We start from the raw sequence: 27032 nt of genomic DNA on the forward strand, positions 1-27032 counted from the left end.
CAAAGGGCTTTCTCCTCGAGATGGATTCAATTTAGATCAAATTGATGCTTCTGTCCGTTCAGATGCTTTCCAAGTGGAAAACCCAACTCAGAAAGCGGGTTTCTGAGCTCACACAGCCGAGCCAGCCAGTCGGGGCTTAGAGATAATGGAGCACGGTGGTCGCTGCGTCTCTCTCTGCTGTTCTCTACGCTCTGCCTTTCTCTTTAAGTCAGCCTGACCGCCAACGGCAGAGAGATGGCTGTCCCTGCTGTGTGTGGCCTCACGTCCACAGCAGCGGTGCTCAGAAGTGGGGTCCCTTCTGAAATGCTCTCATGAGAGTAAAGAAGTTGCTCTCCTAAACTCTTAGCGAATTTCTCGTCATCTCCTTGGGCCACATTGAGACAGGTGCCAGTTTCTGAAACAATCACCGGGGCAAAGCGAATGGGCTTGCCCTGGTGCCTTGGGCTACTCGGGGTCCTGGCCCTATAACTGAGGTCAGTCCCTAAACCACAGTCGCCCAAACATGGGAAAAGCTTATGTCAAATAGGTTAAGAAAATGTTCATTCTAAAAGTGTTACCAATATCTGCATTCAGGAGCCTCAAGCGCCTTATTTGGTATCCATACCATGTCATTGGTATATCTTGCTCCAAAGAATTTAAAGTCACACATATAACGCGTATGCATTCAACTCTCTTGCAGGGGTATTTCCTTTGGCTCTCCTAGGTGAGGTGCAGGAATGAAGTGTCAGGCCCTGTGCCATGTCACATCATTAGTTGTCGATGGGAAACCAGATAGGGAGGTCCTCTTACATGTTTTAGCCTCCCCTACAGATAGGAGGAGATGACCACAGAGCCTCAGAGAGATGCCTCCACACTAGCTTAGGAGCTATGCTTGCTTCTATGATAGTTCACCATTTACGTATTCCCAAAGACACGCTTGTACAGGTTCGCTAGGAGCCCCACAAGTATTATTCAGCAACTTGTAGGGCAGTGGCTTTTAAACGTTTTGGGTTTTTTCCCCACTGTGATCCATAGTTAATACATTTTATATCACATCCAAATATATACATGCACACACTTTTTTTTTCTTAGAACTGTAATTTTTTTAACTTTTTTTTTTTTTAATCCTCACCCGAGGATATTTTTCCATTGATATTAGAGAGTGGAAGAAAGAGGGAAAGACAGAGAGAAATAATGTGAGAGAAACATGTCAATTGGTTGCCCCCTGCACGAACCCTGACCAGGGCCCGGGCCAGGGAGGAGCCTGCAACCAAGTTATGTACCCTTGACCGGAATCAACCCCAGGACCCTTTGGTCTGCAGGCCGACGCTCTATCCATTGAGCAAAACCAGCTAGGGCTACATGCACACACCTTTACAATAAAATAAATATTCAAGAGTGTGCATCCTTACCCAGTGCTTTATGCACACTGATGTTTCTATTATCTCCCTTTCATTTTATATTTGCTTTCCAAAAGGGCAGGTCATCACCCTCTAGAATTAATTTCAGAAAGTGTGATGAGCTCAGTGGTTGAGTGTTGACTGTTCCATTCCCAGTCAGGGCACATGCCCAGGTTGCAGGCTCAATCCCCAGTATGGGGGGTGCAGGAGGCAGCTGATCAATGCTTCTCTCTCAGCACTGATGTTTCCATCTCTGTCCCTCTCCCTTCCTCTCTGAAATAAAAATATATATGTATATTTTTAAAAGTGTGATGGGTTGAAGAGACCTGCTGCCCTACCTCACGGGCATGTGCAGCTGCTGAATTCTTTTGCAGTTATTTGCTTTTTAGAGTTCAGAATTTAAAGCTTCTAAAGGTAGGCCCTTGACATTTTGGTAATGTTAGGATTATTTTTGTGGGGTTTTTTTGTTGTTGTTTTTTAAGAACACTAAATGCTTCCTAGTTCATCTAATACTCTAAATTGTCCGTGGTGGTAAAAACGGCTTTTGAATACAACTTCAGTCATATGAAATTAAAGATGCTTATTACAGGTCCATCTTTCATTCCAATGACAGTATTTTGGGGAGAGTGGTGCTAATGTCTGCCTCATAATTAGGCCAAATCAAATGATAGAGATTTTCTAAAATCTAAATATAGACTTGCTTAAATTAAAACAGGGTAGCAGGAAAGACTTTGCTGCAAAACAAACTTAACTGCTAATGAAACCTTAAAAGCCCAGTGCGTGTGAGGGCTGTCGCCATCCCTGTGTGTGATACACAGGAGTATTTGAAACGTGTTCCAGAAAGGTGGCTCTTCAAGCTCTGGCCCGCAGAGCCGAGGCCTCTGGGACATGCGCTGGAAGCAGGGAAAGGGCCAAGTGGCTAGAGCTTCTGCTTTTCATCGATTTTATACAACTGGCTTCCATCTTAAATTTTATTTGAAATAAGTATTCCTCTGCTTTATTTACCCTTTTTTTTTTTTTGTTAAGGCTTTGAAAGCCTCTATTCAGGACAATCCCTCTTGAGTAAAGGAACACAAATAAATCGCATTTTGCTGGCCAACTCACTGTGATTTGTCATGTCAGGGCTTAGGAAAGAGTCATGAGAATTATATCCTTACAAAAGGAGGATCGGCTTAGGGTAAAAGAAACTTACATAAATCTGAGTAAAACAGAAACTCGCCGTATTCCCTCTAGACCTTTTGAAGTGGCCAGAGTTATGCTGCAATAGCTGAAACTGTTTTATAATAAGAAATGACCATTTGGTTTAGTCGGAACCATCCTACAGACTAAAACAATTATGACCTTGTATGTTGTCAACTCACTGTTAGTTTAAGTCAGTTTTGCATTGTATCAAGTAGTAAGTCTATGTGAATTTTGAAGATTTTTCTTACAGTTTGTGTTGCTGAAGTGTACCATAGAAATGTTGTTTTCATTGTCTGTCTCTGACTTCTCCACATAGCTTGCATTAAAAAGTAATTTAAATCACATGTTGGCTTCTTGCACAAAGCTTAATCCAGAGCTTGAATCAGTCTTTGAGTTAGAGAAATCACAGAGTTTTCCCCAAGAAGTGTAGTGTATATTTAAATGTTTGTCTTCGTTCTTGCTAATTCTGTGTGTTTTCCTTTTTGCTAACCAGGAGCTGCAGGTAAGTTGCAGCCTGGTGTTGTGGGTTGTGTATCTGTTGTTGTCCGTGGTGTGTTTGTCTTCTTTGTGATCTCATTGTGTTTGTGTGTTAGACTAGAAATGGCCTAGATAGTAGATTTTGTCGGTCCCCAGTAATCGATATAGAACGTTAAGAAAATTACTTAGTTAAAATGAGGATTTCAACCAAATATTTGGACCTCTTGAAGTATAAATATTTAATGATGTCTTAAAAGTTTCAAGAAACTGAAGGGCTGATTGAAACTCTGCTTATGACGATGCACTCTGTTTCATCTTGGTATATGTTTCCCCCGCGTATTACATTTACTGCGGTTACCAGCGCGTGTTGGAGGTCCTAAAAGTCACATTGCTTTTCCAGGGGGAGAGCATGGACAATTTCAACTGGGGAGTCCGCCGGCGCTCGCTGGACAGCATTGACAAAGGGGACACGCCGTCCCTCCAGGAGTACAAGTGCTCCAGCAGCACCCCCAGCCTGAACCTGACCAACCAGGAGGACACGGACGAGTCCTCGGAGGAGGAGGCGGCCCTCACAGCGAGCCAGATCCTCTCGCGCACACAGATGGTACCCAGTCACCTCCTCTCCCAGCGACAGCTCCTCTCCTTACCCTCTTCACCTCCAGCCTAGTAATTCCTGTGTGTTGGTTATTCTGGTTTTCATTTCCGTTTGGGTAAAATGCACACACTGAAATGGAAACACAGACTCGCAGCAGTAATGGGGTACGCCGTTACCCCTGACGTACAGGGTGTTGGTGCTGCACACCCCGTGGCTAAGACAGGTTTTACACCGCTTCCCTCCTGGCAGCGGCGAGTTGGTCTGGGCCTTTTCAGAGGACCTCCCGTGAATGATACATGTTTTTAGTATCAGCGTGAAGATCAATTTGCTCCGGGCTTTTCTCTTCTAGTCAATGTGGAAAGATTGAGCACGACTTCGGTCTCACAATCGAGTCAGTTAGAGGGAGCTTCTGACTTGTATCACATGGGCTGATGACAGAGAGCTAAAGAATGAGTGAAAAATGAGAAAAAGAAGGCAGTGGAGTAGTCTGGTCCTTCGGAAATGTAGGGGTGAAGGAAGGTTAGATGCAGTGTGAGGAAGGGTGTGTGGAACAGCCACTGCGGTGCATGCAGTAAAGAGTCAGCCGCGTGGAGCAGGCGTACCTGTGTGCCACAGTGTGCCTTTCCATGCGGATTTAGCGGCCTTTCTTTCCTTGGCCCCACACTCAGTCTGCTGGTAAGTTGCTGGCAGCGATGCTGAATGCTGGGCTGAGCGGGATTTACACCAGGTGTACAGTTGTCAATTTGTGGTTGGCTTTCTGTCGCCTCTCATTTTCTAGCATCTCATTGCCTGCCCCGCTGTGTCTCTCAGCTAACCCCACTTAAGTATTAGAGTGATAAGCGTTATCATTCACTGAGTGTGTAAGATGTGCCAGTCTCTGCTCATGGGGTTTTACATGTAGTAGTCACTCTAACTCCCGAACCACCGACCTAAGAATGGTTGTTGCAGTTCTGCAGACTAAGTGACTTGTCCTGGGCCCCCGGGGCGAGGGAGTGGGGTTGAGCCAGGCAGTGTGCCTCTAGACCTGTGGTTCTCAACCTTGGCTACACATTAGAATCACCTGGGAATCTTTTTAAAATCCTGATTTCTGGGCCTCATCCTCCGGAATGGAAGAGAATGAAGCACAGGGCCATTTTAGGAAGTCAGAGATCTTTCTAAGCCCCTCCCCTCCGGAAAGAGGCCCAGAAATCAGGATTTTAAAAAGATTCCCAGGTGATTCCCAAGGTTGAGAACCACTGCTCAAGACCAGGGGTGGGCAAACTTTTTGACTCGAGGGCCACAATGGGTTCTTACACTGGACCGGAGGGCCGGAACAAAAGCATGGATGGAGTGTTTGTGTGAACTAATACAAATTCAAAGTAAACATCATTACATAAAAGGGTACGGTCTTTTTTTCCAATAGTTTTATTCATTTCAAACGGGCCGGATCCGGCCCGCGGGCCGTAGTTTGCCCACGGCTGCTCTAGACCCATGCTCCCCAGGCTTGGCCCTCCATGGGACTACCTGCATGTAATCAGGGGTGGGGAACCCACTGTCTGCCAAGGGCCATCTGGATATTATAACATCATTTGTGGGCCATATCAAATTATCAGATTAAAAATGAGCCTGCTGTATTTGGTCAGACATTTAATTAACTCACCCCTAATGCCTTGGTAGAGCCAGACCAAATGATTTTGCGGCCGGACGGCCCCGCCCCTGATAAAGGAATGGTTGGTTCCCGACAGCAGTGACAGAGTGAAGGAGGCACAGGCCCTCCCAGGAGCCAGATTGTAGGCTCAGAGGCTGGCATTGCCCCCCACCTGCGGTGCAACTCTGCTCACCATTTCCCTCCCCCCCCCCCCCCAGGCCCTCACCCACCCCTTTAAAGCAGGACTCCTGACTGTATCTGCCTCCTGTCCCAGGAGGAGGAAAGCCACCTGGGCTATAGTGAGTGTTTAATCAGGTTCGCTAGCTCTCAGGAGAGCCTCGGGCAGAATCACTGTCTCCTCATAAGGCCAACCCCGTCATGGTGGCGGTGAGATAAAAAAGAACTTGAAGTAGCTACCTCCTGGGGGGGGGGGGGGGTCCCACCTACATGAATCACAGACTTCACATTTCTTACGTTGAATACTGACCATGAAAAATTTACAGCCTACTTAAAAGAGGAAAAACTATAATATTTTCTTTTCGGTTTTTCTCATTCATTGGTACTGCTTTTCAAAGACTATAAACCAGCTCATGGTGGACTGCCCTGACAGCGCCTCTGCTGCCCTAATTCTTTTTGTATCACTGACGTTCCGTGGGACTGATTTCCGCTGAAGTCGGTGAGCAGCGGTTCACAGTGAAAACGACCGCTGCTTCCCGAGACTCGGCGCCTGCGGGGCACCAAAGCCCCGGGGAGAGCCCGCCCGCAGACACTCAGACCAGCCGGAAACACAGACGCTGCTGCCAAGGCGTGCACGTGTCCCGGAGGAACACAGTTACACGGAGCTCCTCCCTGTTGTTAGTTCTGCTTAGCAAAGCGCAGCCTGCTGTGCTGACGGGTAGCGGCCTGCGCTAGCACCACCCGTTCGGATAGAGACTGGAGGGAGCACAGGGCCATTTTAGGAAGCCAAAGATCTTTCTAAGACCCTCCCGCTCCCGCCCCCCCCCCCCCAATATGTTACGATATAGAACATGTTTCATAAATAAGTTCCCTGTTTTCCTGTTTCTCCTTTTAGTTAAACAGTGATTCTGCTGCCGATGAAACCACACCAGACCACCCTGAGCTGCTCCAGTCCCAAGACTCCACGGGCAGCATCTCCGCAGAAGAAGTGCTCCAAATCAGAGATGAGACCCCAAGTTTGGAGCCCTCTCTAGACAATGCTAACAGCCAGCTGCCTGAGGTGGGGAGAAGTGGGGGCTGGTGCATGGCCAATCTGGGCTCCTTTTAGCCTCCGGAGCCTCCCTTGCTTTCCTCTCAGAGAGTCTTCCCCCGATTATGCTAAACATTTGATTTGTGTGCGGTATTTCTAACCTGGCGGGTTCTTTTGACAAAAAATATCAAATCGGATGATGGAAAACAGCCGGTGGATGAAGGAAGTGACCTGCAGGTTAGAAATAGCCCCGAGTGTCCGTAATGAGCATCTGGGCTGCAGAACGTGATTGGGTTCCCGTGCAGCCGCTGCGGGGCGGTGGGCACCGCGGGGGCGCTGCCGCCTCTAAGGGCCGCTTTGCTTTTCCGTTTCCTTTCGCTGTGTGTGTGGGGTTCAGTAATCGGTGCTGGGATTGGGAGGGAACCTCAGGCCAGCTGTGTTAGCAGTTGTTTAAATGAAATCTTAAAAGAAAAAAAAAAAGACTTTGGAACTACTAGCGCTGTGTTTTTCGGAAAGGCCTGTGAGAAGTAAGCCAGATTCCAAGCTAATGACTGACTAAAAATAAGTAAGTATTAGTTTTCTTAGTGTATTTTTTTTTAAGATTATTATACATACTTTCTTTAAAACAGTAATTATATGGCTCTGTTATATGTGTTTTCGTGGCTTGGTAACTATTAGGGAAAAACTCCATATTTTCAGTGTTAAATTAATGCAGTCAGTAGATCTCATCATTTTAGTAAGTTGAATTCTCACGCTCTTATAAAACTGATAAGTCTATTTTACATCTTTAACAGCAAGCAGACATATTTTGAAATGAAGGCATTCGGGTGGCTTTTTAAAAATGCTCCTACTAGTCTCGCTGGAGTTTAGATCATTCAGTTCAGCAGACGTTCATTGAGATTTTACCAGACGCCAGGCTTCCAGTGAGGTGCTGGGGCGGTGAACCGGCCCGCGCCCTGCTCTCAGGGAGACAGAGCAGGTGAGAAAGGAGCATTTCCTTTCAGTCTGAGACACTCGGTGACACACGTGCTCAAGGCTTTGTGAAAACCCGAGGCTGGCCAGCTGCGCAGGGGGCGGTGGTGGTGAAGGACTGGCCGTGGGGACCTGCCAGGCAGAGGGACCCCGTGTGGAGAGGCACGGCCGTGTGAAATGAGTCGGTTCCAGTGACACCCGGGAGCGCGGTATTTCTGGAGAATGCAGCGGAGGAGAGACGGTTAGGATCTAAGACATGAAGGGTCCCGTGTGCCGTGCTGAAGATTGAGACTTTATCTTGCGAGGATAGGAAGTCGTTCCGTCACGATTTGCCTGTGACAGGCACTGAAGCAGATGCCCAGGGGTTGAGCCCCTGCCATGGTCTGGGCACTATTCCAGGCGCCCGGCTCAGAGCACGGTGTGGAAGAGACAAAGGCTCCTGGGTTTGGGAGCTCAATTCCAGTGGGGGAGACATAATAAACAGGAAAACAAATAAAACATAAATACAGTGGGGCCTTGACTTACGAGTGTCCCGACTAACAAGTTTCTTGAGATACCAGCTGTCTCTCCGCCGATTTTTTGCATTGAGTTGACAGAGTAATTTGAGTTAACAAGCTCCTTAACGAGCTCGTCCCGGAACGAATTAAACTCGTAAGTCAAGGCCCCACTGTACTGTATCAGAAAGTGATCGTCTTACTCATACTAAGAAAATCGAACGGCAGTGTGGGGTTGGTGAGGGAGAGGGTTGGATGGGTGCATTTGAGGTGAAGCCGAAGGGACAAGGAGCCACCCCTTGACGATGTGAGGGGAGTGTTCCAGGTGCAGGGAGCAGCCGGGGACATGGGGGAGTCGGGCTGGGCTCTCCTGGTCGCCATGAGAGACCACACAGCAGGCGACCATAGGAGATTTTAAGCAGAAAGACATGGTCTGATTTATGTTTCTTGTTTAAATCTCAGCTTTTCTTATGGAAAAAGGAAAGTAGGTTTTTGTACCTGCCACAGGCAGCTTGTTGCATTCTAGGCACCTATCATCAGGGGAAGGCTAGGGTCTGCCTTGTGTTTTAGCCGAGTCTGCGTGGTAAGAGGTGTGGAGTGTGGACTGAGGAGGCTGAGATAAGGAGATAATGTTAGAAGAGATGAAGAGGGCCTGAACTAAGACCAAGTGCCTGGGCGGGAGAAATGTTTACAACCGAGGACTGGCGGGATTTAGAGGTGCACCTTAAGTGGACGATATTTCTTTCAGCTGTTGGGAGGCTTGTTAAGTGAGCATTAACTACCAGTTCATAATCCCCTGTGTCTAGCTTGGATCATAACGTTAAAAGGTCAACAGACGTTCTCATTAGAAACCATGGAAACAGCAGACTGATGCTAGAAATACCTTCTTCAGAAAAGCAGTGAGGTTAATGATTATATGTTTTAATATTGTTTAACAAATAGGGCACTCTTCATTTTTGGTTATTAAAAAGCTACAAGCATACTAAACTACCTCCCAGAAATGATTCACATATTTCTGTATAGTATGGTATATTGGAAATTATGTTATTTCAGATGGGCATTCACTCATCCAATAATACTTAATGGGCTTACCTCCTGGGCACTATAAAGTTCCTGATGATACTTTCTTTCCTTTCCTAAAGGAAAAACACTTCATTTTCTAGGGTTTTTTTCCCACAGTAGTGGGTTTCATTACTAGTATAAACTATGTGAACTGGTGGATAAGAACGAAGGAGATATTTTTAAACCATAGTATTTCATTTAGAAACAGTTCTATTGACATTACAACTATCACCCAAAAGAATGCTGTCCTCAAAAGAAATAATACAAGCTTGTATCTGTTGGGTATGTTGGCCTAATTTGGTTTTCCCTGCTGTGCCTAAAAATGTCAAATGACCCCAAAATGCCCCCTATTTAAGAAAGTATGAAAGCCCCAAGATATTGAAATAAAACCATAACTCTATTACTTAAATCATTTTCTTAAAGTAAGGAATAGAATTAATTTTAATAGGTGAGCTATTTTACGAATGAAGAAAAAAAAAATCTATTCCTAGGAGTGTTTTTGAATTTTCCTCTTAGATTATGTTAATATTAGGAAGAAAAAACAACAGGCAACGGTGTTTCATGTCATGACTATAACTTCTGGGCTGGAAGGGAACTCGGTTCTGAACTTGTGTTTATTAGAGAAACCTTCACAGAGGATTTCTTCCAGTGTTTATAATAGTTTGGAAACCAATTCATGGGTGACAGAAATTATTCCTTATCGGTATTGAATCTTCGAAGGTAACAAAGTATATTTGTGTTTGTCTAATAAGAAAATTTGATTCTCATAATCTACATATAGCCATGGAATCCATTCCATTAGCCCAAAAGCAGTGTCTTCATGAAATCTGGTGCTAGAGAAAATTTCAGTGTATATTATGTAATATATATACAATTATAAAATGTATTATCCAAGAACAAATGACAACCAGACATAGCTATAAACTAATGAAAAATGAGGGCCTTAAACTAAGAAGTTTGGTGGATTATTTCAACCTGTTATGTTTAAATTGATATAGAAGGAAAAATTAACACCAATAAAAATTCTAGGAATGTCTCTAGCACGGTCACATAAACACTTAATGACCAAATCATCAAAAAAATTTTAGATGGAAACCTTTGAGTGTGGTGAATATAAGGTATTGGGATGACTAAGGAATACTTGTACTGTATTTTTTTTTTTGACGTATTATTCTGTGAAGACTCAATCCGTTCATGCACATCTTGTATTTTCTTGCCATATTTCTGTGCCTCTGACAACTTCTAATTCCTTTTCCCTGAAATACTACCCATCTTAGCTTGGGCTGTTATAACAAAATACCATAAACTGGGTAGCTTATCAACAACAGAAATATGTTTCTCACGGTTCCAGGGGCCAAGAAATCCAAGATCAAGGTGCCAGCCAGTTCATGGTCTGGCGGGGGCCCTCTTCCTGGTAGCAGATGACTGTTTTCTTGCTATGTCTTCACGTGGAGGGAAAAAGAGCTGGCTAGCTCTCTGGCCTCTTTCAGGGCCCTGATCCCATTCAGGAGAGCTCCACTCTCATGACCTGATCACCTCCCAAAGGCTCCACCTCCGAATACCACCCACGGGGGTGTAGGGTTCCAAATGTAAATTTCGGGAGGACAGATATTCATTCCACAGCTCAACCCGGTCTTGTCACAGCCCATCACATGATTCCTCCAAAGAGGAGGGCTCTCAATTGTTTCAACCAATGGGATCTTTCCCTTCTTTGAGTACCAGCAGTCCTTTGTCTATTGCTCATGGTATTTACCTTACACGTACCATATTCATTTATCTGCACCCAGCCCAGAACCTGATCAGAATCTTCTATTATATAAATTTTACAGATGAACAAACCAAGGCCCAGCCTGGTCAAAAGTCAAGGGTTCTGACTTTCACTTACTTTTCATATTTTGGAAGAATATTCTATTTTTGTCCATGAAAACAAGATAAGAAACTAACGTAAAACTAAGTAGTAACTTGGGTCTAAGCAATAAAAGAAGCTGGTCTTATTCTTAAAACTGTAAGGGACCAAATAGTGCTTATTTTCAAACTGATTAAACTAATATCCACGCAAATCTGTATTATCATTTGCTTGGGGTTAGAAGAATGCAGTCATCCTGTTTGATAAATGAGCTTGTAATTCATTTACTTTTCAAAAACAAAAGTCTAAAATTTCCCAGTGGTTTCTGAACTGTAGCTCAGTGATGTAATAAGGTTGTGTGGTCTTAATACCCGAAAGCAATTGTTACATCACAAGTATTCAGCTCATTTATGCCAGGAAGACCATGAACCATCATTGTTTTCGTTTAATTCTTCTGATTAGTCAAAACCTGTTCCTGATTCATGGGCAGCCCCAAAGGCCCAGTGGGTTAACTATTTTGAATTATCCCCCTTCCTTATATCTAGAATTTACTGGATATAATGTTCTGGTATAATGAAAAAAATATTTTATGTGAGAGAGAATGTATAGTAATATAAACTTTTTATGTAGAATTAGAATATGTATGTGAGAAGATATTTTCCCAGAGAATATATTTCTAACTAAACACCCACATCCTCTTAAGAGAACTCCTTGGTGTTTATATGTGGCAATAAGTGATAACATATTAATCTCATTTTTTTTAAACCTGGGACTATTTCTAAAAAACAACTTTATATAGTCAGAATCTAAAAACTCCAAAAATGAAACTGTATGAATGAAGACAACTTAATAAAATAGTTGTATATTGATGGCAATAGTCGTTTATTTTATGTTGATAAATTGTCTGTTTTAACGTTATTAAAGTCCATAAAAAAACTGTTTTCACAGGATACAAGTTCAGTATTAAAGGAGGAACAGGTTATTACAGCCTTTGGAGATGCAGGGGCATACGTAATTCAAGGACAGCAGGATTCTCTCGTGTGTCAAGGAATTCTTGATTTAGAGGAAACTGACATGCCAGAACCTCTGGCCCCTGAGAGCTACCAAGAGTCCATCTGTGAGGACGATGTCACCTTAGCTCTGAAAGAACTCGATGAAAGATGTGAGGAGGAAGAAGCGGATTTTTCTGGACTGTCTAGGTGAGAAGAAGGCATCACAAACACTTTCATGAGATGATATCTTTGCTCCCACCCCCTCCCAAATATGACCCTCTATTCCAGTTTACTTTCGTTTCTGTGTATGTTTCAGTCATACTATCTTCATTTTTTTAATATATATATTTTATTGATTTTTTACAGAGAGGAAGGGAGAGAGACAGAGAGCCAGAAACACCGATGAGAGAGAAACATCGATCAGCCGCCTCCTGCACATCTCCCACCGGGGATATGCCCGCAACCCAGGCACATGCCCCTGACCGGAATCGAACCCGGGACCCCTCAGTCCACAGGCCGACGCTCTATCCACTGAGCCAAACCGGTTTCGGCCTATCTTCATTTTTAAAGATAAAATGATTTACTGTGGTGGGTTTATTTTCTGCTAACATTCACTTAAGGAAAAACAAATGAGCATTTCTCAAGGCATAGTGAGTGTCGTTATACATTTTTAGAAGCAGCAAATACCTATTTTGGCAGCATGCCTAATAGCGAAATGTTAAAATCAGTATTGGGCCGTAGCCAGATCCAAGTATCAAAATCATGGAGTGAACTTCTATGATACCAGAATAAATCTGAAATGTATCTAAAAATGATTTTCCACTTTCATTATCAGCGGTCAGATTTTTCAAGTTTGACATATAATGAGCAGAACTGATGATTTTTTAGTACTGTCAGACTGTGCCTTCTAAATGTTTCTCTAGTCTACAATCTGACACTCCTTGATAGTCTTACACAGAAATATTTAGTAATCATCAAATGTCAGTTTTACTCTTACAATAAAAATTATTCAGTTGTACCTCAATTGATAATAGAGTTTGAATATGTATAACAGGTTAGGATAATTTTCACTCTAGGTATATCTAGAGTCTGACCTACATATGGACGTGGATATTCAGACATTAACAGCACCTTGTTGTTTTTTATTTGGATACGACAGTAGCCTATACACTCGCTCACTCACCGATCATACTCAAGTTCAGAGATGCCAGAGGCGATGTGGGAGTAGATAGCCAGCTGTTCATCTTTCTAAAAGGCTGAAGTCAAATGGTTTACTGATACTGAAATGGAATAGAGCATCCCTACTAGTTACAAAGGCACATCTATTCAAGCATACAGGATACATTTTGTTCAAATCAGTCACCCCAGTGACATTTTAAAAATTAAGCGTTTTGATGTGTAATTTAACTGTTCACTTCAAACATCTGCTTTGTTTTCATCTTTTCCCCCAACCTTTACTCAGATCCTTCTCCTGTAATTTCTGCCTTGTAAGGTGGAACAGGCACCTGCAAGGCCTTGAGGAACCCGTTTCTTTATAGAGTGTCTGGCGCAAGCTCTGCATCCTCAAGTCCCGGAGTTGCACACTTCATAGACTGTCCAACCCAAATACATCTTTCTTTTCCTTTTCATCGTTCCATTTTTTGTTATCTGACTCTTGGGATTATAAATTCCTTACAGAAAATGGCTAGGTCGTATGTTTCTTTTGCATAAAATCTGCCACTGCCATACTGCTGAGCACACAGTATGTGAAGTAGCTGAGCTGGCACTGCCTGTCAGGGCTTTTATTATCAGGATTGGACCCATAGTCCTGGACTATGATTCTGGTTCTGTCATTTCCTACCCAACAACCTAAGCACATTATTTAACCTCTCTAAACTGTTTCTGCCCAGCTGGCGTGGCTCAAGTTGGTTGAGCATCATCCTGTGCACCAAAAGGTTGCCAGTTCTTTTCCCAGTTGGGGTACATATGGAAGCAACCAATTAATGTTTCTCTCTCACTCTCACATAGATGTTTCTCTCTCTCTCTCTCTCTCAAGCATGCCTTTGGGTGAGGATTAAAAATAATAAACAAGCAAACTTTTTTCCTCATCGAGAAAATGGAGATAATAGTGCCTAACCCTCACAGCGTTGCTGTGAAGAATGAACGAAACAGTCCATAAAAAGTACTTGACACAAAGTACATGGCCAAAGCTTTTTTAATATCATCATCATCAATTTGGGCCTCCAAAAGTGACCATTTAAAATGGAAAATTTTTTAATTTATTGAGGTAATATCGGTTAATAACATACATTTCAGGTATACAACACTGTAATTTGACATCTTGTATACGCCTGCATGTTTACACCAAAAGTCTACTTTTTTTCCATTACCGTGTATTTGACCCCTTTGCCCAATTCATCTTTCTTCACTCCCTTCCCCTCTGGTAACCACCATTCTGTTGTCTGTATGTATGAGTTTGTTTATGTAACATGAAAGCTTTCTAATCTGAATTATTCATAGCCATTTCTGGAATTAGTCCATAGCACTGGCATGTCCTAGGACTTGGGTTGTTTTAAGGTTAGTTGAGTGAAATTAGATTTCTAATTCCACAGAGGCTAAGTAGAAGGTGCTAACCAGAAATCTGCTTACTTGTGCTTACCTGTGCTTTCTTACAAAGTTTTGTTTGTTGTGCATTCATAAGAATAATGTATACTGGATGACTAAAAGCATGCTGAGTAACTGAGTCTGTTCTTCTATGATTCCTGTGATCTGTGTTAACAGTCAAGATGAGGAAGAGGAAGATGGTTTTCCAGAAGTGCAGGCGTCGCCTCTGCCGTCACCATTCCTGTCTGCCATAATCGCCGCCTTCCAGCCGGTGGCCTGCGAGGACGAAGAGGAAGCCTGGCGCTGCCACGTCAACCAGATGCTGTCTGACTCCGATGGGTCCTGCGCCGTGTTTACTTTCCATGTGTTCTCCAGGCTGTTCCAGGTCAGGGAGGTTTAAGCTTTCTGAATTCACATCATTGTTACCTGATCAAGTTACGGTGTTTTGGTCTAAAACAGCCGTGGGCAAACTACGGCCCGCGGGCCGGATCTGGCCCATTTGAAATGAATAAAACTAAAAAAAAAAAAAAAAAAAGACCGTACCCTTTTATGTAATGATGTTTACTTTGAATTTATATTAGTTCACACAAACACTCCATCCATGCTTTTGTTCCGGCCCTCTGGTCCAGTTTAAGAACCCATTGTGGCCCTCGAGTCAAAAAGTTTGCCCACCCCTGGTCTAAAATCAGTATCTCAAATTTTAATACTGCCACTGATTTTCTTTAAAAATTTTTTCCCCCTAAGATAGTGATACTAGTAAATTCACACTGTGACATTGTACTGCTGCTGGTACTATATACAGTGACTACTCTAGGTAGCTCCCTTGCAGCAGTTAGAATAAAACTTCAAAACAACAGATAAATTTCCTATAGTGTACCAGGCACCATCGGGGATATCAAAGAAATATAAAGCACTAGAGGCCCGGTGTATGAAATTCATGCACTGGGGGGGCGGGGGTTGGTGTTCCCTCAGCCCAGCCTGCACCCTCTCACAGTCCGGGACCCCTCGCTCCTTACCACCCAGCTCTCTGCTCCTTAGCGCTGCCTCAGAGGCAGGAGAGGCTCCCGCCGCTGCGCTCACCAGCCGTAAGCCCGGCTTCTGGCTGAGCAGTGCTCCCCCTGTGGGAGCGCACTGACCACCAGGGGGCAGCTCCTGAGTTGAGCGTCTGTTCCCTGGTGATCAGTGCACATCATGGCAACTAGTTGTTCTGTCTTAATGGTCGCTTAGGCTTTTATTATATAGACTTGAGACCCGGTGCACAAAATTTGTGCCCGGGTAGGGTCCCTAAGCCTGGCCGGCAATCAGGGCCAATCTGTGGAGTGACTGGTGAGGCGATTGGGTGGCCCCCGCTGGCACCTGCCACCGCCGCCAGTCATCTCCCTCTGCGGGGCGACCAGCAGGGCAATCAGGGGGTCCCCGCTGGCACCCGCCTGGCACCACTGGTCGCCTCCCCCTGGGGCCTGCAGGCTGGGGGCAGCTCCTGCGTTGAGCATCTGCCCCCTAGTGGTCAGTACAAGTCATAGCGACAGGTCATTCCACCGATCGTTTGCTGTTGGTCAATTTACATATTAGGCTTTTATTATATAGGATTGTCCCTGCCTTTAAGGAGCTTATAGTCAGTATCCTAAAAACAGTTTAAATACTAAATTAATTAGTATTTTCATTACTGTGTGGGGGACCTTAAAAAATTTAAGATTGCTTCTAATCCTAAAAATAATAAAACAATAATGAGCCAACATTTATTGAGTGCTCACTACATGCTAGGCACCTTGCTAACTTCTCTACATCAAGTATTTCATTCTTACAACAGACCTATGGTGCCTAAAAACATGGATTTACAGATCAGTTATTAGAATTCTATATGTTGCTACAATAATTTCAAAAGAAAACATTGCCCTAATTAATAAATTATGCTTCTTTACTTAAAGATGAAAAGAGGCCTTCTTAAGAAATATTAAATTTTCTCATATGCTTTTCTCCATAGACAATTCAAAGGAAGTTTGGAGACATAACGAACGAGGCAGTCAGCTTTCTTGGTGAGAGTCTGCAACGTATTGGCACCAAATTTAAAAGTTCGTTGGAAGTGATGATGATGTGTTCGGAATGCCCAACAGTCTTTGTGGATGCTGAAACAGTAAGTTTTTACATGAGGGCTCACGATAAAGACTACATTTGAATGGTATCATTCAATAAATAGGCTGATTCAGAATTTTGAAGTGTAAAAGTCCATATTTTCCACCTTGCTTATAAATACATAGCAAAATACAATTCCAGTATATTAGATGCAGTGACCTGTGGCTGTTTCTGATTCTGGCCCCTCCCTGCCCGCACCCTCCAGAGTCCTCGATGAGGAAGCTAACAAGTCGTGCGGTAGAGATGTCCACTTTTTTCATGATTCCTGAATAAAAGCGGGGAGGGGATGGTTAGGCCTCCCCCGTTAAGAACAGGGTTCTTTGGTCCTCCCACCCTGTTTCCCAGCCTATTTGGACATGATGCATTAAGATATTTAAGGAAACTAAGGTTTAAGAAGCTCCAGAGATGTTGCTTTCAAGGCAGATACTGGTCTGACATGCCATTCTTGCCCGAGCCAGCGCCTGACAGCGTTCGAAGGCCCGCTAGTCCTGCTGACATCCTGGGAACCCCACTGATGCTGCCTCAGCCCTGAGGATGGGGCCGAGTGCAGGAAGGGAACTGGCACCACGTTGGGCCACAGACCAGCCAGCAGACATTCCATGACCCAGAAGTTGCCGGTCTCGTGACCATGACCAGAAATGGTAACCTGGATCAATGTTTTTGATTTGACAGCTGGTGTCGTGTGATTTGCTAGAAACACTCAAGTTCAGTGTCTTGGAGTTGCAAGAACACCTGGATACGTACAATGCCAAGAGAGAAGCAGCCGAGCAGGTCAGTCCCTTTTTACTGTGTGAAAAGAATAGTTTGCTTTTTTCCACCCCTCCAATTTCTTGTATTTATTTTTTTAATTAAAATGATTGTTAATAAGATTATATAGCTTTCGAGGGTACATTTCCACGATACATGACCTGTATATTGCACTGTGTGCCCACCACCCAAAGACAAATGTCTTTCATCATCTTATATTTGGCCCCCGTTACCCTATACCAATGATGGCGAACCTTTTGAGCTCGGCGTGTCAGCATTTTGAAAAACCCTAACTTAACTCTGGTGCTGTGTCACATATAGAAATTTTTTGATATTTGCAACCGTAGTAAAACGAAGACTTATATTTTTGATATTTATTTTATATATTTAAATGCCATTTAACAAAGAAAAATCAACCAAAAAAATGAGTTCTCGTGTCACCTCTGGCACGCGTGTCATAGGTTCGCCATCACTGCCCTATACTATCTCCCAGCACCCTTCCCTCTGGTAACCACCACACTGTTGTCTGTGTCTGTAAGTTTCAGTTTTCTATTCCACATATGAGTGAAATCATTTGATTCTCAGCTTTTTCTGATTGACTTATATCACTTAGCATAATATTCTCAAGGTCCACCCATGTTGTCACAAATGGCAGTATTTCATCTTTTCCTATGCTGAGTAGTATTCCATAGTATAGATGTACCACACCTCTATCCAGTCCTCCATCACAGGACACTTTGGTTGTTTCCATGCCTTGGCCACTGTGAGTAATGCTGCAGGGAATATAGGGGTGCATATATATGTTTGTGAATAAATGTCTTCAAATTTTTCAGGTAGATGCCTAGGAGATTGCTGGTCATATGGTAATTCTGTTTTTTTGAGGAATCTCCATGCTGTTTTCCGTAGTGGCTCTACCAGTTTACATTCCCACCAGCAGTGAATGCGGGTTCCTTTTTCTCCACAACCTCTCCAGCACTTGTTATTACCTGTCTTGTTGATAACAGCCATTCTAACAGGTGTGAGGTGGTGTTTCAATATAGTTTTGATTTGCATTTCCCCGATAGCTAGAGAAGCTGAGCATCTTTTCATATATCTGTTGGCCACTTGTATGTCTTCTTGGGAGAAGTCAATGGGACTATATCAAACTAAAAAGCTTCTGTACAGCAAAAAACCACCAACAAAATGAAAAGGCAACCAATCAAATGGGGGAAGATATTTGCAAACACCAGCTCCAACACGGGATTAATATCCAAAATACTATTTACAAAGAACTCATACAACTCGGCACCAAGCAAACGAGTAACCCAGGTACAAAATGGGCAGAGGACCTGAAGAGCAGTTTGCTTCCGGCACTAGAAGTGTTAACCGGCCGCTGAGTAGCTGAGAGAAAAGAGGACCTCTGAGCGCTCGCCTCGGGGTTTTCCTGAGCATCTGAGGCCTCTGGGCTCTCTGTCCAGTGCGTGCCTATCTGGCTTTCCGAGGTTAGCCCTCTGAGAGCACAGTGGGAAATATGAGCTTTATAAAAAGCTTCCGTGTGGAGACCACATGGCAAGTGGAGAGATAGAAGTCTTTCTCTGAGGATACATTATGGTGTGGTTGAAAGAATCTGCCACCTGTGACCAGGCTGTGAGCGTTTTCCTGTGACGTGTGTGCGTGGGCGGGCAAAGGCAGAGACGAGCGCGTGGTAGATGATAGGTAGCGCCTGCGAAGAGGTATTTCTTCGTCTCCAGTCTGGCAAAGCACAGCAGTTCTCTTCCCGGGGAGTAAGCGCTTTCTATTAGCAGGGGCAGAGAAAACCGAAAAGAAAAAAGAAATGCTTTTCCTTTTCACACAAACTGTATACAGTAGACATTTTTTAATAGAGTAGATGGGTCTTAAGTATCCATCACAGGTAAAGGCCTATGAAAAATGAAGTATAGAACCTATCTCTTATTCCTTTAATAGTCCAGATAAGAATACAAGGCACAAGTACAGTATGTGAATAATTAGGGACAAAAGTAAAGTGTCACTTAAGGTATCCTATCTAATAAAAGAGAAACATGGTAATTGGCATATGACCGCTACCCTTCCCATTGGCTAATCAGGGCGATATGCAAATTAACTGCCAGCCAAGATGGTGGCCGGCAGCCAGGCAGCTTGAAACTAACATGAGGCTTGCTTGCCTCAGTGACGGAGGACTCCAACATTCCCGGCCTGCCACTGCAGGCCTCTGAGCTGGCAGTTTGAAACATAGTTACAAAAATAGAAGCTAAACAAAACCCCAGAAACCAGCTTTCAGCTAGCCGGGATCTCAGACCTGGAGTTGATACAGAGTTTCGATTGTAGAACCAAAACAAACCAGATACCTGCTTTCAGGAGCGGAGGCCTAAGAGCTGGAGCCTCAGAGCTAAAGCTGGCTCAGAATAAAAAAAAAATAAAGAAAAAAAGGAGCAGTTGGGAGCTTCAGTTCCAGCCTGAAAACAGCCCTCAGCCCCTCATCCAGGCTGGCCAGGCACCCCAGTGGGGACCCCCACCCTGATCCGGGACACCCTTCAGGGCAAACCAGCCAGCCCCACCCATGCACCAGGCCTCTATTCTATATAGTAAAAGGGTAATATGCCTCCCAGCACCGGGATCAGCGGAGCCGCGAGGTCTCCCGGCACCGGGATCAGCATGACAGGGGGCAGCGCCCAAACCCCCTGATCGCCCTGTGGCTCTGTGTGTGACAGGGGGCGGGGCCACAACCTCCCTATTGGCCTTGCTCTGTTCCTGACAGGGGAAGGCGCCCCAACCCCCTGATCGGCCCTGCTCTGTGCCTGATAGTGGGGAGCTCCCCAACCTCCTGATTGCCCTGCGGCTCTGTGTGTGACAGGGTGCGGCACCCCAACGCCCCCCACCCCACGGGCCCTGCTCTGTGTGTGATGGGGTAGAGCCAGAACCTCCCCATCGGCCCTGCCCTGAGTGTGAGAGTGGCAGCACCCCAACCCCCTGATCGGCTCTGCTCTGTGGGTGATAGAGGGTGGCGCCCCATCCCCCCACCCCACGGCCCTGCTGTGTGTGTGATGGGGTAGAGCCATAACCTCCCCATCGGCCCTGCCCTGAGTGTGACAGTGGCGGCGCCCCAACCCCCTGATCAGCCCTGCTCTGTGCATGACAGGGGGTGGCGCCGCAACCTCCCCATCGACGCTGCCTTGAGTGTGACAGGGGGCGGTGCCCCAACCCCTCCAATCGGCCCTACCCTGAGCGTGACTGAGGGTGGCATCGCAACCTCCCAATCCGCCCTGCTCTGTGCATGACAGGGGGCGGCGCCCCAATTCCCCAATCGGCCCTGCTCTGAGCCCGACCAGGGGCTGCACCTAGGGATTAGGCCTGCCCTCTGCCACCCGGGAGCAGGCCTAAGCCAGCAGGTCATTATCTCCCAAGGGGTCCCAGACTGCCAGAGGGCACAGGCCAGGCTGAGGGACCCCTCCTCCCCCCCGAGTGCACAAATTTTTGTGCACCGGGCCTCTAGTAACTATAAATAAAAGTACTGGCAATAAAAGAGACTTCCCAAAATTGAAAGGTCACTTGGGCTGTTAGGACACTTCATGGAATGAGATTGGACCCTATGCCTTGACAGATGGTAATTTTAGATTGGGGGATTATTTTCGGGAGAAGATGGTATGAGAAAATACTTGTATTAGGGCTTTCTGCCCTTATAAGGAAAAGGGATCTTATATTTGGACTGAAAGAATGTTGACAGATTGGAAGAATTTTCAACATCAGGAAAGAAATGGGCAAGATCTGGTCATCTTACAAATAGTAATGCTCTGTACATTCTCAGACATGTCTTTTGGGTACATATGTTCTCTTACCAGTTGAGTATCCAGGAGTGGAATTGCGGGGTCATGGTATCTATGTATGTTCTACTTAAGTAGATTCTGCCAAGCACTTTTCTAAAAGAGATGGTATCAATTTACAGCCCCTTCAGCAGTGTGTTGCTTCTTATCTTTGTCACCATTTGGTATTGGCAACTTAAAAAAATTTGCTCATTGTAGAAGGTGGGTGGTAGCATATTTGACATTATTTTGCATTTCCCCTGATGAATATTTGAGCAACATTTCATATAGATAATCTTCGTTTAGATGCTTTGTGAATTGCGCCTTTTCAAGTACCTTGTCCATTTTTGAAAATGGGTTACTTGTGGTTTCCTGATTGATTTGTAGTTGTTTTAAACCGACGCCTTTTATTGGATGGATGTATTACACATTTTTCCCCTCTGTGGCTAGCATTTTCAGTATCGTGGTGGCATCAGTCAATAAACAGAAGTTTTCGGTTTTAATTAATCCCACATTATCAGTCTTTTCCATTACGGTTTAGTGCCTTCTGTTTCTTCAGGGACGTAGCTTATCCTGGAAGCTGCAGTAAATTGTTACAGTGGTGACCCCGGTGCCTGCCCCTCTGTCCACACCCCTTTGCTGTTCTTCCATCAGGAGATGGAGTCCGTTCCCCCGCCTCCAAGTGGAACGGCCTGTGACTGTTCTGACCAAAGTTAGACACGTTGCTGTGCGGCTTCGGAGACTCACGCGTCAGTGGCTTTTGCAGCTTCTGCTTTTGCCATCGTGCTGGTCAGAGTGTAAATTGGGAGGAATTCTGAAAAACTATTTGGGCTCTCGCCTACTGGAGGATGAGGTCCTGTGGAGGAGGGTGGAGGAATCCCAGCTATGAAGGCAGCATGGCAGCACAGACGTGGGGCCAACCTGGGACTTCCAGCCTGAGTCGAGCCATCACGTGACTGTACACTCGGGGTGGCCTTGGCAGAACCAGAAGGAACTCCCAGCCAACACATGCATTTGTCTGGTTGTTTTAAGCCAGTACCATTTATAAGACACCAAATACCTGCAAGTACGTCTAGTCAGATGCTCTAGACCTCCACACAGAAAACCCCAAATATCTCTGAGCAAAATTAGAGGCTAAATTTATGGAGAACTATACCGTATTCATGAGTCAGAAGACTCGATAGTGCAAAGGTATCATTTTCCCCAAAAATGATACGTAGGTTTAATGCAATGTTGTTCTAAATCTCAGAGGGTATATTAATGAAAATTGACAGGCTAACTATAATTTATATGGAAATGCAAGCACCAAATACTAGGACAATCTTGTTGAACACAGCTCAGCAAACTATAGTCCTTGGGTCATATCGGGCCCACTGCCTGTTTTGTGTAAAGATTTTTTAGGAAATAGCCATCCCATTTGTTTACATATGTCCAATACTGTTTTTGTAATGCATCACTACGTTACGTATTGCAACAGAGAATGTATGGTTTGCAACGCCTAAGATAGTATCTGCCCTTTACAGAGTCTTCCTAACCTTGTCCTGAAGAACAGCAGCTAGGTCTGAACAATGCAGTTGGTGAGACCTATTAGAAATCTCAAATGGGGCAGTACTGGCATAAGAATAAATAGACCAGTGGAATGTAATAGAGAATCCGCATATATAGTCATATAACTCACAGCAAAGGTGCCATTGCCACACATTGGGGAAAGAATGTTCAAGAAGTTATCCTGAATCCATTAAATATTTGTATGGGGGCGGAATGAACTTTGGTTCTTTTCTGAACTACCATCTCCCTGTTTCTTGTCCCCCCTACTCATTGTTACCTTTTTTCCTCCTTTCTGGTCTTTTCTATCAATGATATATTTTTTACTATTCAGTTTCCCCTCTAATAGTTTCTCAGTTATACATCCCTTTATTGTTCCTGCGTTTCCCCAGGATCGTGGGTGAGTGAGCGAGCGCCTTAGGTGTTTACCAGGGCCCTGCTGTGTCGACAAGCACTGGACAATTTGTCTTCCCAGAACCACGAGACCAGAAATCTCCGCTTACCTTTTTAGGCTCCCAGCTGCTGCTGCTTGGTTTCTAAGCCTCTCCGCCTGCACGTGATCAACATAGGAACAGCGAGTGTCCCTCAGGGGAAATGACACGCTGACTGCTAAGGTCTCTCCTCTGCAGTTGCTTCTCCAGGATCCTCAGACCTCCCAGTGCAGTGAAACTGTAGGCCGCCGCTTTCTCTCCCACCTCTGTGCCTAGGGACATGCATAGGAACGTGCCCTTGAGTAAACACCGGGCTCCATGTAGGACTCCCTTCTGTGCTTTTCTCATACTCCCTAGATCCTGGTAATGGTATGCGGCTTCTATAGATGTCCGTGGAGGACTGGCCTTACACAAGCTCCTCCATCATGCCCAGAAGCCAAACCTCTCAGGTTAAGTTTTAACCTTCACTTGAGTAAAGAAAACATTGTGACAGGAAGACTGATTAATGTGAAATAGAGCAGCAGTCACCAACTGGTGGTCTGTGGACCACTGGTGGTCCATGAGGTCCGAAAGGTTGGCAACCACTGAACTAGGGGGTATTCTATACACAGACGTATTCTATACTGTGTCTGTGTACTCTGGTTGGAAAGGTGTGGACCTGTACTTTTCAGGACGTTATACAGCCCATGGGACTATTAGACATCTCAGTTATTTCAAAACAATCTCTGAATGGGGTTGGGGTTTGTCTTTTAATAGAATAAAATCAGAAATAATTGTGTTCAATAATGCCACCAAATGCCGTATCACTGGACATATAGTATAAAAAATATTCAGGAAAGCCCTAGCCTTTTGGGCTCAGTGGGTAGAGCATCGGCCTGTGGACTGAAGGGTCCCGAATTTGATTCCAAGGGTCCCGAATTTGGCTCGATCCCCAGTATAGGTGCGTGCAGGAGGCATCTGATCAATGATTCTCTCTCATCGTTGATTCTTTCTGTCCCTCTCCCTTCCTCTCTGAAATCAATTTAAAAAAAAATATTCAGTAAAAATGGGCCATTAAATAATCTATTGAAATTTTTCCAAATGTATTGGTTTACTTGGACAAATTGGACTGGATTAGTGATGATGATTAAGAGTATAAGCTTTTTCACATCGTGTGTGGATAAAGAGTCATGTACCATCACAACTGAATTTTGCTGATATGCAGAAATCTCCTAGACGCTTTGACAGTGGCTGCTAGCAGTTCTGTCTCACCAGGAAAGCTTAACATGTTTTCGTTTTGAGCTGTCAAGCAAAGGGCCTGAGGCCAGTGCAGTCTGAGGGACCGGGATAAAAGGGACAGGAGGTCAGAGATTGTTTTGAAATAACTGAGCTGTCTCATTGTAATTCTTTGCATGAAGAATGTTAAGCTACAATTGAGAATTTTAAATGTCTATCTTCAAAGTCTGCCCTTTGAAGATATTTCAATCTTCAAAGGGCAGACTTAACATAGCTGGTAATTTTTCCCAAAGTCCTAGTAAAAAATGTCCCTATGATTTCTTATTAAATGACTTTTATTTGTATTATAAAATACAACAAATTAAAAAAAAAAACTAAGATTTTAAAAACAAATATTAATATTATCAAACTGTCAAAACCTAGGAGCCTAACTTAAAGGCTTTTCGTGATCTTCCCTATTAAACCACATGCGATTTTATTTTTCTTTGACCTTAAATAAATAGCCAACTTTAGGAATGACATTTGGCTCCTATACCCAATATTCTTTGGAAATAACTTAAGCATTCATTACTGTCCAAAAGAGTAAGAAAAAAGATAGAAAAATAAGATTTAAAATGGATTTGGGTTTCTGTTTCACTAATTAAAACTAAAACTGATACCACCAGCCTTCTGAGATTTACACTTCTGACCAGCAAAAGGACCTGGTTGATTCTAAGTTGTCCTTATTAAGTTGGCTGGAGGGGAATCACATCTCTCATTTCCCATCTTACATCAGGCCAGGGTCAGGCAGAGACTGTGAAGACTGCTCTGCGCTGAAGTGGAGCACCGCCTCCCCGAAGAGAGGGCCCTGTTCGCATTTCTGTTGATAAGGGCCCAGAAGTGTGTGCATCTGGTTACACTGACGGTGTCATCCTGCTTGGTTTGTTGCATATACACCATGAGACAGTTAACATTTAAATTTGTTGTTCTACACAACAGCCTGTTGTTATATTGCCAATGCCACTGCACAAGTACCACATCACAGTGCACTGTCACTTCTTTCTTTAGTGGTTAGACAACTGCAAGAGGACATTTGGCGCCAAAGAAGACATTTATAGGATCAACACAGATGCACAAGTAAGTTTCCTATTCTTCGTTTTGCTGTATGTCTGTACCGAGTAAAACTGTGTGCATGCTCTAATGTCCTTATGTGACAGTCCTAGAAAAAAGAATACGTGTAACGTTTTTCATTTTTGCTATCGGAGCAATCTTTGTAAAAGTTAGGTTCAATGAAATACTGGCTTAGTAATGAAAAAATTCACTTCAATCAAAGTGAATGACCAGCTTATGACTGAAGCTTAATAACATTCAGTAGATAGGCTTGATGGCTATCTGGACAGTCCAAGTCACTTTTAGCTGCATCTGCCTCTTTCAAGAAATGTCTGTTCTTCATTGTTATTCTGCAGATAAATGGTCTGGTGAGGAATGCAAACCCCAAAATAAGGTTATATACATTCATATTAACCTTTCTAAACATGAAATTCTGATTCGATAAACTGAAATGTTTTTTACTAGTGTAAAATTCAATGAAATAAAATAGTATTTTCTTAGAGAAAAGTATACATATACAACACATACATCATATTAAGTGAGGATAAATTAAGACTTACAAATTATTCTAATAAGATTACAACTTCATATGGGGAAGATACATTCATCAGTGACCTTTGCATTTGACATCAGAATTCTAATCTTTTTCAACATCAGTTATATTGTTATAGAGTTCTAGTCACCTTAAAAGTTATGGTACCATTATGAAGAAAATTTGAAGTTTTTTAAAAAACTGAAATGCTGAGGAAATAATGGCATACTCTTAATACATGTTAACTATTTGCCAGGCACTGTACTAAGTATTTCACATTCATTATATCTTAACAACTCTGTCTAGTAGATGCTATAATTATCCCCATTTTGCAGATGAGGAAATTGAGGTTCAAAGAAGCTAACTTATCTAAAATCAGTAAGTAGCCCTAACTGGTTGGCTCAGTGGATAGAGCGTCAGCCTGCGGACTGAGGTTCCCAGGTTGGATTCCAGCCAAGGGCATGTACCTTGGTTGCGGGCACATCCCCAGTGGGAGTTGTGCAAGAGGCAGCTGATCAATGTTTCTCTCTCATCGATGTTTCTAACTCTCTATCCCCTCTCCCTTCCTCTCTGTAAAAAATCAATAAAATATATAAAAATAAAAAAAATCAGTAAGTAAGTAAGTAGAATTAAAATTCAAAGCTAGGCAGTCCTGCACTGTTACAAAGAAATTGTCAAATCATGTGTGTAAAATCAGGAATTAACCCTGGATTAGAGTTAGATCCTTTGGGTTCTAGTTCTGACTTTGCCACTACTTAACTGCATGGCTTAAGCAAGTAATATACTCCTTTTTTCCTATATAAATTAGGTGTTTAGACTAAGTGATTTCTTATATCCCTTCTACCTTGAAGAAAATGAGTTCCATCTCCCAGAGTCTACTGCAATTAATCTTGCTCAAGGTTTTCTGCTAAATGAAAACTGTACATTTAAGATTTCATTTACGTCTCTCTTCTTTCATATTCAGCTCTTGAGAGCGGGGACCTTTTTACACATTATCTGTTAAGTGTCCCTGTGTACCAGTGTAGTCTTTTGCATAACAAGCAATCTATAAATAGTTATTTAAAAATAAAAGTGAATGTATATGCAAATTTCAATGTACTTAAAAGGTATTAATTTAAAATATACAG

General features: G+C 43.7%; 1 protein-coding gene across 13 annotated transcripts in view; it reads left to right on the top strand.

The window, feature by feature from the left end:
• The window catches only part of FRYL (FRY like transcription coactivator), a 240071-nt gene that overhangs the window by 206880 nt on the left and 6159 nt on the right, over positions 1 to 27032 (top strand). For all 13 annotated transcript variants that reach the window (XM_059671738.1, XM_059671683.1, XM_059671711.1 and 10 more), the window contains 7 exons: positions 3439 to 3642; positions 6333 to 6497; positions 11790 to 12040; positions 14594 to 14801; positions 16401 to 16550; positions 17222 to 17320; positions 25332 to 25400. In XM_059671738.1, the coding sequence (XP_059527721.1) occupies positions 3439 to 3642; positions 6333 to 6497; positions 11790 to 12040; positions 14594 to 14801; positions 16401 to 16550; positions 17222 to 17320; positions 25332 to 25400 (1146 nt within the window). The remainder of the gene's footprint in view (positions 1 to 3438; positions 3643 to 6332; positions 6498 to 11789; positions 12041 to 14593; positions 14802 to 16400; positions 16551 to 17221; positions 17321 to 25331; positions 25401 to 27032) is intronic.

This window comes from Myotis daubentonii, chromosome 1 (genome assembly GCF_963259705.1).
Source record: "Myotis daubentonii chromosome 1, mMyoDau2.1, whole genome shotgun sequence".
NCBI classification, from domain to species: domain Eukaryota; kingdom Metazoa; phylum Chordata; class Mammalia; order Chiroptera; family Vespertilionidae; genus Myotis; species Myotis daubentonii.